Raw genomic sequence first — 13065 nt, 5'->3', positions numbered from 1 at the left:
CATGGTGAAAAAAACCCTGTCTGTTATCTACTTCCCATCGTGACTCATTAACTAAAGGACAGAACAAGTGTGTAGCTCTCCTCTAAACTAATGCACGGGCTCCAGTGAGGCAGAAACAACACTGGAGTGATGCAGGCCATGGCTCTGCAGACACAGACCTGAAAGATGGAGGGACAAGCTCGGGAGGCAACGTCAGTGGTAGTGGCTGTCCAGCTTTGGCCATGTCAGTGAGGTGCATCGCCAGAATAAATTCTTCAGCTTTCAACTGTCCGTCACCATCGATGTCAGCCAGAGTCCTAAAGGCAATGTGACCGTTCACAAAGTCAGAGTTTTTACTGACTTTTGTTTTTATGAGTAATGAGAGGATAAATTCTAGGTTAATATATTTTAGGAAAATGTAAACACATACCCAAAAAAGAGTCAATTTTTACCCTTAATCTTCATAGCCCAAAACAAACAGAAGAGAGTGACTCATCATAGCAAGTGCCTATTCTGGGAAGGTTGGCTATCATAGTTCATGTTCAATTCACTGGAATAAATGAGATAATCTCTGGATTGCAAAGTAAGTCAATAAAGAAGAAAGCTACACTGTTGCTCATAAAATCAAGGTTAAGTTCTCAAAAATGGACACTTCCCTAGTGAATGTAACTTTCAAACACTTTCATGGAATATTCTCAAGTAACAAATTTTTACAGAAACAATGATTTTATGTTTGATCTTTCAGAAACAACCTTCCACAAAGATTTCTTATAAGAGACGACGTACAGTTTGAAGTCACTCATGAGCACACTCACCAAATAGTAGCTAGCTGAGTTTGAGAGAGATTTGACTGAAGAAGGGCATTTCTAGCTTGAAAACCTGATGGAGTGAGAAAGGCATAAAAAGAAACAACTTTAGTCTCTGTTAAGTCATGCAGACAATGTTGCTGCTTTCTCGGAACATTTGCCATCAATGTTTGTACCAGGGGCCAGGTAGTGGGCATTCTGCAGTGATCACAGTCCTGCTCCAGAGAGCAGAGCCTAGAGCTAGTGAGGGGGAAATGTTCCTCCATGTTCCTCCAGCAGGAAAGCTCCACTCAGCTCTGAGAGCAAGGGCAAGCCTCAGGCCAGGCATGGAGAGGAAAGGCTCTCCAGCCGTGACCTCCCCCCAACACCCCTTCCCTCACACTCTTCACTGTCTCTCTTCCTACGTGATCTCTAGAGGCTGCAATTCCTCCTGCGACTCCTGAACACACTTTTCTCTGTTTTCAACAAGCATCTAAAGCCTGATGCCCTGTACCTGCAGCCCAAACCTCACCTCCACATTCATACTCCTATGTCCAACCAAACATATATGTAGATATATGTTTCACGGGCATCTCAAAAGAAAAAAAATCCTGTCTCTATCATGTTCCTCTCTCCAATTTTCACTCCAAATTGCTCTCTCTTCTCTATAACTTGCGTCACTGTCCTCAGCATGACTCCAGAAAGAAATCTCCAAGTCTTTCCTGACCCTTTTTCCTTTATCCATCATTCACTTTGCCCTCTGTATGCTGTGGGAATGTGAAAGTTAGGAGATGCACTATACTTGCCTATTACAAGTATATATCTTGTATATGACCATATAACACATTATCCTCCTCTGTAAGTTTATATAATATTCTAAACTGAACTGAAATGTTCTACAGACATGTGAGTTAAAGCATAAAGAGTGAGCCATGGTGGGGACTTTGGGAGTTGGACTAAATTTATTTTGCATTATGCTATGTTTAAGTATGGCCACCATACACTCATATGTTTGAACAAGCCTATAGGAGCCAGGGAATAGAATGTGATGGTTTGTATATGCTTAGCCCAGGGAATGGCACTATTTGGAGTTGTGGTCTTGTTGGAGTAGGTGTGTTGCTGTAGGTGTGGGCTTTAAGACCCTATAATAACTGCCTGAAAATCAATATTCCAAGAGCAGCCTTCAGATGAAGATGTAGAACTCTCAGCTTCTCCTGCACCATGCCTGCCTAGATGCTGCCATGCTCCCGCCTTGATGTCAATGGACTAAATCTCTGAACCTGTAAGCCAGCCACAATTAAATGTTGTCCTTTATAAGAAAAAAATAGTGAGCCATGAAAAAGGCAAGCAGAGAAAATGTGCTTTCTCTCAAAGAGAGTCAAGGCTAATTGCTACCATTACCACACATGTGGTTTGGGGTTTTCATTCACTTTAAAGCTTACAAGATTAAGTCTAATCTTTCTGAGAGATGCTTTTCTGAAAAGTGGGGTGTATACCTCTTGCACTTAACTTGGCATAAGAATTTGAAGAAAGCAATCAAGTTGAATCCATCTTTCAATAATTATATACTTACAATATTCTTATGTATACAATGCCTTCAATGTTAGAACTTTAGATAAAACACAAAGTACAAATTCAAGTAATTTTTCAAAAGATGTTTACATAAAGGGCCAATGCTCTTTCATAACCACTATATGTCAGTTACCTGAGAGGTATCCACTCATGCTTTTGTCTAGACTATTAAATTTTTGCCGATACTTTAATCTTGAAGGCTGAGGAACTGCCCACTCTGAGGTCCCTGTCTTAGGTGAGTTCCCTGAGAGGGAAGCAGTTGAGGAAGTTGAGCTATAAGGAAATGTATTTAAAACTTTGTTACTAAATAAAATACAATTAAACTTTATAAGACAAAGACATTAAGAATCACTCTACACTATAATGGCAAGACACACACACAATCCCATCTACTAAGAACCCGCAATTCCAGGCATGTTACTGGCCAGGGAAGTTATAGATGGCATTTCTTATCTTCCAAGTACACTTAAATGACACTGTCTATATTTCTTAATTTGTCAAACTAGGGTTCAAGGCTGTTAGGAAAAAAAAAAAATCACAAAAACCAATGGTTATTTAAGCTACAATAAAATACTTTTCTAAGTGAAAGGTAACTCTTTGTAAACAGTTTTTGAAGAACTATAATGATTTCTATGGCAGGTAATAAGTGATACTTTTGTGTTCTGTAAAATTAAAAAAATACCACTTTATCCAGATGTGGTGGTGCATTTCTTTAATCCCAGCACTTGGGGAGGCAGAGGCAAAGCCAGTATAGTCTACAGAGCAAGTTCTAGGATAGCCCGGGCTATACAAAGAAACCCCCTCCAACAACAACAACAACAACAACAACAACAACAACAACAACAACAACAACAGAAAGCTTGTGTTAAATATTTATACTTGTCCATTACAAAGAACAACCTAGATAAACCCAGGGCTTATTAAATAAAAATTCACACTGAAAGCAGACAGAGTTGTTTGTGATAAGTATTCATACCTACTAGATCCTAAATCAATCAGAGACTGGGCCTTCTGGATACTAGCACCACCAAATCCTCCCATCATCAGACTGTAAGACGATGCATGAGGCAATGCTGGAGGGGAAATGATAAAAGATTTGTACCAGGCAATTCCCCAAAGAAGGAAATCTGTGAACAACAAACAACAGTTTCTTCCTCACATCTCTGACTTATTAGACACTTACTTGAAGAAGAATAAGGAATGGATAAAGGCTGAATGAGACTGGCAGTTCCATTTGGTAATGAGGATGTACTAACAGAAGGCACTAGGGGAGCAGGCATCATTAGGGGAGGAATACTGGTCCCTGAAGTAGCAGAAGACAAGGGTGTTGCTATAGGTGCAACTGGAGGCAATGGCTGATGAATGGACAGATTGGGCATGCTTCCCATCCCTAAAGAAATAAGAGAACACATTTTCCAATGGTGCTTTCAACTATAAAATACATCTCAAAAAACAAGTTACAGTACCAAAAAGCACACTCAATTTTGCAGAATTATCATGGTAAATTATCCTTAAAATATTCCATAAAGCAGCTCTGCATCTGAAGTGATGGGGTAAGCTACTGCCTGAATATTAATTGTCTTTCATGTAGGAACTACAAGCAGACCTTCTCTTTTCCTTCTCTTATGGCCACTAAGACTAAGAAATCTTTGTCAACTACATATAGTATCTCAAAGATAAAATGTCTTACCTGACTACATGGTTTTCGGAGTAAGGAAAACAGATCCAGAGCTGCTACGTTACTAGGCTAATATGCATCCTCATTCTTCAAACAAACAGGCTAGAGCTATGCAGATGCTATGGTGGACTTGCTTATGTATATGTATTATTGGCAAATGCACCACTTATTTCACTTTTCTTCCAAGTTATAGAATTCAAAAACAAGTCTTTAAAATTAGTGATAACTTTTATTTTCTTAACTGCTGAACACTAACTATAGCATAAGAATATGGCCATCGGGTGATTTGGTGTGGAAGAATAAGGTGTTTTAAAACCTAACATCTGGTGTAAACGAATGCATTTCTCAATACAGAGACATCTTATTGAATGTTCCATTCAAAATTACTGCTTTTCACATATAATTTGTAAGAAACTAACTAATCAAAATTATATAAAAACATAACAATCGGTAATATCTGATGAGTATATAAATTAATTAGGACAAAGTATACAATTTTTAGGCCTCGATTTAGCTGGCTAATTAACCTTTAAATTAAAGAAAATCTTACTCATCTATGATTTTAAATTACCATGCAGATTAAACCCCTCTAGGTGTGTTTAAATTTTCAATCTTCTTGTTTTATTGTTTAATATTAATACTGTACCTATTTAAGAGTTACAGTGTAGTGTTCTGATACATGTATACATATATGATAACCAAACCAGGATGTTTAGCACATCTGTCATCACAAGCATTTATCATTTCTCTGTGCTAAAAACATTTAAAATCTTCTCTCCTAGTTTCTTTGGAATATACAATACAAAATTGTTAACCACAGTCACCCTACCATACAACAGAATCTAGAATTTATTTCTCCTCTCTAACAGTAACTTTGTACCAACTGACCATTTGTCCTTGACCCCCAACACCATCACCTCCCTTCTGTAGCTTCTAGTAATTAGCATCCTGCTTCTCCATTCATGAAGGACAGAAGAGACAGATAAGGAACCGTATTTAGAGTCAGCTGTAACTGAAGAGGCAGATAATTCACTTCACGACTAGTAATGTGACAGGAGATTCAGCGAGACCAGACAGGGACACTTAGCTATGACAGTAACTTATGATCTCTTCTTGTAAAGGCATGAAAAGTAGCTTGGAAGTCTAGGGATTGTCATTTTGTGCTAATAAATCCTTTCCTGATCCCCAAGGAATCAATCTTAACAATCAAACAGGGCAGCTAGATTACTAAACACATACCAAAACGAGCAGAGATGAGTGGAGAGAACATAGGGGGTTGTTTCATGATAGGAGGGAGGACAACAGGCAGCTGTTGGCCCTGCAACTTTAACTTGATGAGTTTCATAGCTATAGAGAACTCTTGCTGGTCCATCTTCCCATCCTTGTTCAGATCTGATAAGGCCCTAAAAGGAGAATGAGGTAAGTAGATAGGTATATGGGGTGGTAATGAGGAAATATAAATGACTACTGAGGTTGAGAAAAACAATGGCAAAGCATTCACATGTAGACTGTCACTTAAGTGTGTGTGTGTGTGTGTGTGTGTGTGTGAATAACAGAAAACCTGAACAGTGAGAAATACTAGCCAGAGATAGTATCTAGCAAAATGTTCATAGGCTATACAGAATCTAGATAGTTCGGAGAGGATTTCTAGCAGTGAAGATAGAAAACAATCATTCCAGAATAATGTAGTCCTAAGCCAGGAACAATAGCACACCTCTCAGATCCCAGTCATCATGGAGGCAGAGAGAAAAGGATTGTTCCAAGCTTGAGGCCAGCCTGGTCTACACAGTGAGTTTTAAGACATCTAAGGCTACATAGTGTGTATATTTTATATAGGTTCATAATTTCTAAATTTAATTTATTCACTTGTTCAAATAATTGAAAATATGTTTGCTACTAGCATTCTGTCAAGCGCACAGGTGTTCTATAAGGAAAAAGAATGGGGTAGAAGATCTTATTTACTGTAATACATTTTTAAAAAACACAATCCCAGATATTCTAGAACATTTTAAGAGATTTTTTAAATTCTTTATGTTTATGAGTGTTTTGTCTACATGTATATGTACAACACGTGCGTGCCTGGTACCCACGGAGGTCAGAAGAGGGTGTAAGATCCCCTGGAAAGAGAGTTATAGATGGTTGTCAGCTGCCATGTGGGTGCTGGGAACTGAACCCAGGCCCTCCGCAATGGTAGCCACTAAGACTCTCTGCTACCCCTCTAGAATATTTTTAAAGTAAGAGCAAGGAAAGGGATAGCACTTTGGGGTTTACAAATGATGAAAATCAGTAAAGCTACAACAAAATAATAGAAAGGAATTTGAAATTTTTGTCAAGTTATACAGAAATATTTTTCAATGTTAACTCTTACATTCTGTCTTGAATTCAAATTAAATTAGAATTTTTTTCTATAGAACACTTCAAATTATTTTCAATCATTTACTTAGTATAATTTATTTCTCAAAAAGCTAACGAAATATTCTTATTTAACAGCAGAGTACAAATGGAAATAACTGGATGTCAACACCATACTATTTAAAAAACAACAACAGCCGATTAGAAACTTAAATGCATTTACAAAAGAAAGTGTTTTACCATATTTCAGCTAAAACCGGGGCCGGCAGACCTGACTGTAGGAAAAAAGTACGGGCTTGATCACCTGAAAGGAATAAACACAAGAGCCAAAGGGTGCATTAGTAAACAGAATTATTCCAATACTTACAAATCGTAACAATTGGCACCTGGTGCTGACTTAACTCTAATCAGTCAAGTTGTAAGTGTGCAGATGAAGGTATTTACATTCTAGAGAAACATGTCACCACAAACATTCTATCAATCAGTGAAGAAAGAGTGTGTTACTCATCTTTGATTCTTCACCCTAAACAGGTTCTATAATTATAACTACCAAGGGCTAGGGAAACATCGCTCATGAGTTTCCCGATACTTGTATGTATACTTGCTGAACACACCAAGAACAAAACCCAATTCCTCTGCTTGGGTTTTCAGAATTTGACTTATAAATGAAAAGTCTTGAAGACTGAAGTAATAATGTCTCCCACTGGTACAAGGAACGAATTTGCTTTCCCGATGCTCGGGGTTCTCCTGTAAAACTTCCAGCAAGCAGGGTGCCTTTCTGACACTGTTATCATCCTGCTCAGACTCAGGGAACACAGGAAACCAACAGAAACATGGGCACGTGCACACCACCAGCTGTGCTGGTGGTAAGGTCCTGACTCAGGAATCTCAGATCTTCTAGGAGCCATGGATAACTATTATCAGCTCGTCAGGAGACAAGTCAAACTCTGACAGCAGGGATGGTACAGCAGGAATACAAATGACATCGGACTATAGTAAATACAGGGATGGATTCTGAAGAAGGCCTGAAAGGTATCAGTAGTCATCGTGATAGCCTTAGGCAAATCCACATCATTCCTCTGACGAGGCTTTACCCTGTGAATACAGATGAACACAGTATCTGCCTCACAGAGGTACTGTGAAGGTGAAACACAGGAATGCATACTACAAAGCCAAAAACTGGTATAGGTGACAGTTCTGTGACAACTGTTATACATAAAAGCATTAAGATGCAGTGGAACGAAAATGGAAAGTTTCATTTCTTGAAAAAGAAAAGAAAGATAACTCAAACAGATCACTTCTTATATTCTAGTGGTCTTTCTACAAAACAAGTTGTTAACACCATTAATTAATACTTAACCCAGGCTCAAAGGGGAGATAGCATTGTGGAAACAGACTTTGGGATGTCACATCCCTGTAATCTAAGCACTCAGAGAAGCTGAGGTAGGAGGATGTAGCAGGTTAGGGGCCAGTCTGAGCTATACAGCAAGACCTTCTCTTAAAACAACAACAAACAAATCCTAAATAAATACAAAATTTAAAAAGTTTTTTTTTGGGGGGAGAAATCTCTGGGAAAAAATATCTGGTATAAGATATAAATAAAAAACTTCTTAAAATAGTATTAATATGTAATAAAATGGATTCTGGACCACCACTTAGTATTTAAGAAAAAAACTCCCACATGCCAAAATGAATCAACAAATTAAGACAGTTGCAGGAAAAATAAAGTTTCTTTAAATTCTAGAGTTTTGGTAGATATGAATTTTATTACTTAATACAATTTTGATAGCAGTTATTAAACTTAACTCTAAGATATATAAACAGGTACATATTTATAATAAATAATATAACAAAGATTAAATACAAACCTGTTATGTAACCTCCTGAAGGTTTGAGGTTATCAAACTGTTTATCATGCTTAGTACGCTCTTCAGATGTAATAGCCCACATATTTGGCCCTCCTAAAACATATATGAAAGGCCAAGATATTATAGGAGGTACATGACCCTGCTCAAACTATGTCATCCACAAGAACACAAAATTTTAACTTGTAAACATGAGCGGTAAACATTCATTTGATGAGACTATTTAATGACTGAAGGACATGAAGTAGAATTCTATTAACTACATACAGCAACCCTAAGGCTTTCCAGTCATCTGCTCAGTTAACATCTATTGAATAATCACTGTACACCACTCACAAGGATGAGGTAAATACTGGCAATAAAAAGATTACAGTATCATTCGCATTCTCAAAGAAATACCTAGAAAGGACCACCATCTACTGTGTTAACTGTGAAGGACCCAAGCAGAAGCATGGCAAAAGATGTGGAATTCTAAGTTCAAAAATCAGAAGTGAAGTGAAATAACAAGAAAGATTAAGACCTAAGCAGAGGCTGGAAGCTTTAGCATCTTGCCATGTGCCAAGGTGGTATAAGAGCATTTATCTCACACAAAAAGGATGTGGTTTGAGAGGCTGGGATATGCAAGATGCTCTAAGTAAACCAAAGCCTCTCTTGGTAAACCAGCTAAGGTACCAGTGTGAGTACAGAAAGTAGCAGGGAATAACTAGTCTGAATTTGCTGCAAAGGGGCATTTTTCTTTTTCCTTCACCACTGGGGATAGATAAGGCCACTCTGCACTAGGTAAGATGTCTACCACCAAGCTTAACCCGGACCCTTCCTTTCAAGGTTTATCTCCCAAGGTCAGGGCAGATGTCACTTCCATCCAGAGGACCCTGGTATCTAAATGACAATAATTGCTTCCTCTTCTAGATTCTCAAGATACAGGTCACACTTCTGCAGAGCACTTAAGAAGATGCTGTCTGATGTCCTTCTGCACTACCCGACTTGGAGTCCTTTCTATTCCAGGAACCAGCTGAGTACCCAGAAAAGAGCAAACATTTAAAAATGATTTCTGAATAGATGTCTGAATCAATAAAAGAAGGAACAAGGGGGAAAAAATAAAGAGTGCCTTACTACCCAGGTCAGGGATGCGACCTGCCTTTCACACTGAATCAGGAGCAGCTTTCTGAAGGAACCCTTGGGAAGCTTTATCAATCACCTTGGGTAGGACTCATCTATACCGCACTCTGCCTACTCTTTTGGTTTACTCAACGTCTCTCAACAAGGAACCATAGGTATTTAGACATATAAACTCATATATGTCTGCTGTCCACACTGAGTAAAAAATCGGTATTAGAAAGGTAATTTTCAAAAAACATTTATCACTGAAAAGGCCTACTTAAATTTCAGATGTTAAAACTAATTTGATAAAACACTTTTCCTTAGCCCAAGTGACTGAATTAAAAAAAAAAAAACTATAAAAAGTTTTAAAAGTTAAAGTTAAAAATAAACAGATATGTTGACAAACTAAAGATCTAAAATAGCTAAACCATACACTTCTGATATAAACAAATGTGCAATAAAACTGTCCTTGTCTTATCAGCTTCTTATCGAGAGACTGAGCATATTATCCATGCAATAAAGAATATACCTACAATAAAATAACATTAGCCATCATCTTTCACCTATTAAGATTATAGAGATAAACCAGGTACATAGTGGAACGACCAGTGTGTGGGGAGGAATGGCTAAGAACAACATATAATCATGTATTCATGAAAATTCCGTAAAAATCTGTAAGAAGTCCTGTGGTGAGCAGGACAACCATGTGTATTGGAACTTATTTACTATGTATGACTTTGGGAAAATGTTGATTAAAAAGATGAAAATGACAACAGGAATGAAAACAGCTGTGAGCCCGATGATGTCAGGTACTCATGTGCTGCCTCCTTAACCCCAGGGCCATGCAATAAACTAGGAGACTATTATGGCGAAGGAAACTAAAAGCAGTGGTGGAAAAGTAACTGGCTTAAGATAATACAGTAAGTAGCAGAGCTGAGATTAGAACTTGGGCAGTTGAGGATTAACTCAGTGGTAGTGTGTGGCTTAACAAACACAAAGTCATGGGTTGGGTCCCTGGCACGAGGAAAAACAAAACAAAACTTTGACCATACGGGAAATGAGGTTAGAACTGGGGTAGCCTGAACTCCCTAAACTATATCATCTCCAGCATACATGTACAAGATGTTCAAGCTCTCTGCACCGTAGAAGCTAACTCTGTATGTAGCCTGGGAATGCCACCTCAAAGACCATATAGAATAAACAATATGCCTACAATAAAATAATGGCTTGAGAATGACAAAACAAAGGGTAATGAAATACATGTATGAAAATTCCATTTTTAAAAACATCATTACTTTGTATGGTAACCTAAAAAAATAATTAAAAATGGACAAAAAAATGGTTTCACTGTGTAGCCCTGGTTGGCCTGGAACTTCCTATATAAACCACACAGCATCAAACTCAGCAGAGATCCACATGTCTCTGCCTGAGATGAAAGGTGTGCACCATCATGCCTGGCTATAGTGTTCTTTTATATACATTATCTTTTCGACTCTTCTTGGGGACTTGTCTTCAGAGTAGCACCTCAACAAGCCTATTAATATTTGTTTAATTCTTTATGACTCCAAGCAGTGATCATGACCACTGCATATTCACTCATTCAATAAACATGCAAGGGAAACAAAAATGAATCCATGAACCCCTTTTAAAAGTGTTCAGAGTCTTAATATTTAAGACTCCACCACCTAGAAAATCACAAGCAACAGTCACTTTTATTATTATTAACATTATGTGTAAATAGAAATGCTCAATAAGTTAGGACACAAAGTAACTTAAATCATGTTCAAATAACTTTCGAAACAAAGAACCACTTTAAAATTTAATTAATATACCAAGAATTTTCTGGCAATGAGATAACTTCAAAATAAAAAAATTCAGAAATAATTCAGTGATTCAAAGCCAATTTTTAAATAGTTGATACAATTCTTTCCTTTTTTTCAATTTTTTTTATTAGATATTTTCTTCATTTACTTTTCAAATGCTATCCTGAAAGTTCCCAATACACTCCCCCGGCCCTGCTCCCTAACCCACCCACTCGCACTTCCTGGCCCTGGCATTCCCCTATACTAGGGCATATAATCTTCGCAAGACCAAGGGCCTCTCATCCCATTGATGGCCAACTAGGCCATCCTCTGCTACATATGCAGCTAGAGACATGAGCTCTGGGGGTACTGGTTAGTTCATATTGTTGTTTCTCCTATAGGGTTGCAGACCCCTTTAGCTCCTTGGGTACTTTCTCTAGCTCCTCCATTGGGGGCCCTGTGTTCCATCCAATAGATGACTGTGAGCATCCACTTCTGTATTTGCCAGGCACTGGCATAGCCTCACAAGAGATAGCTATATCAGGGTCCTGTCAGCAAAATCTTGCTGGCATATGCATTAGTGCCTGGGTTAGGTGGTTGTTTATGGGATGGATCTTCGGGTGGGGCAGTCTCTGGATGGTCCTTCCTTCTGTCTCAGCTCCAAACTTTGTAACACTTTCCATGGTTATTTTGTTCCCCATTCTAAGGAGGAACGAAGTATTCACACTTTGGTCTTCCTTCTTCTTGAGTTTCACCTGTTTTGCAAATTGTATCTTGGGTATTCTGGACTAATATCTGCTTATCAGTTAGTGCATATCATGTGAGTTCTTTTGTGATTGGGTTGCCTCAGTCAGGATGATATCTTCCAGATCCATCCATTTGCATAAGAATTTCATAAATTCATTGTTTTTTTTTCTATTCATCCTTAAGTTTATTAGTCTTTTTCCCCTTTTCTTTTTTTTCCTTTTTTTATTTTAATTAGGTATTTTCTTCATTTACATTTCCAATGCTACCCCAAAAGTCCCCCAATTTATCAGAAGATGGCCTAGTCAGCCATCAGTGGAAAGAGAGGCCCATTGGTCTTGCAAACTTTATAGGCCTTAGTACAGGGGAATGCCAGGACCAAAATTCATTGTTTTTAATAGCTGAGTAGTATTCCATTGTGTAAATGTACCACATTTTCTGTATCCATTCCTCTGTTGAGAAACATCTGGGTTCTTTCCAGTTTCTGGCTATTATAAATAAGGCTGCTATGAACATAGTGGAGCATGTATCTTTATTACAAGTTGGAACATCTTCTGGATATATGCCCAGAAGAGGAATTGCTGGATCTCCCGGTAGTACTATGTCCAATTTTCTGAGGAACCACCAGACTGATTTCCAGAGTGGTTGTATCAGCTTGGAATCCCACCAGCAATGGAGTCCTCACCAGCATCTGCTGTCACCTGAATTTTTGATCTTAGCCGTTCTGACTGGAGTGAGGTGGAATCTCAGGGTTGTTTTGATTTGAATTTCCCTGTTGATTAAGGATATTGAACATTTTTTCAGGTGCTTCTCAGCCATTTGGTATTCCTCAGTTGAGAATTCTTTGTTTGGCTCTGTACCACATTTTTAATAGGGTTATTTGATTTCTTGGAGTCCAGCTTCTTGAGTTCTTTGTATATAGTGGATATTAGTTCCCTATCTGATTTAGGATTGGTAAAGATCCTTTCCCAATCTATTGGTGGCCTTTTTATCTTATTGACAGTATCTTTTGCTTTACAGAAGCTTTGCAATTTTATGAGGTCCATTTGTCCATTCTCAATTTTACAGCACAAGCCATTGCTGTTCTGTTCAGGAATTTTCCCCCAGTGCCCATATCTTTGAGACTTTTCCTCATTTTCTCCTCTATAAATTTCAGTGTCTCTGGTTTTATGTGGAGGTCTTTGATC

General features: G+C 38.1%; 1 protein-coding gene across 1 annotated transcript in view; it reads right to left on the bottom strand.

The window, feature by feature from the left end:
• Itsn2 (intersectin 2) overlaps positions 1-13065 on the bottom strand; it is a 119908-nt gene that overhangs the window by 78851 nt on the left and 27992 nt on the right. Inside the window, exons 3-10 of the mRNA XM_029484793.1 lie at positions 8235-8327; positions 6607-6670; positions 5254-5417; positions 3520-3726; positions 3313-3409; positions 2470-2609; positions 795-858; positions 159-296 (exon numbers count right to left, since the gene is read on the bottom strand). Of these exons, the coding sequence (XP_029340653.1) occupies positions 159-296; positions 795-858; positions 2470-2609; positions 3313-3409; positions 3520-3726; positions 5254-5417; positions 6607-6670; positions 8235-8327 (967 nt within the window). The remainder of the gene's footprint in view (positions 1-158; positions 297-794; positions 859-2469; positions 2610-3312; positions 3410-3519; positions 3727-5253; positions 5418-6606; positions 6671-8234; positions 8328-13065) is intronic.

Source organism: Mus caroli, chromosome 12 (assembly GCF_900094665.2).
Source record: "Mus caroli chromosome 12, CAROLI_EIJ_v1.1, whole genome shotgun sequence".
Classification (NCBI taxonomy): Eukaryota; Metazoa; Chordata; class Mammalia; order Rodentia; family Muridae; genus Mus; species Mus caroli.
Note: the sequence above shows the minus strand (reverse complement) of the source record. Positions and strands in the feature narration are given on the sequence as shown.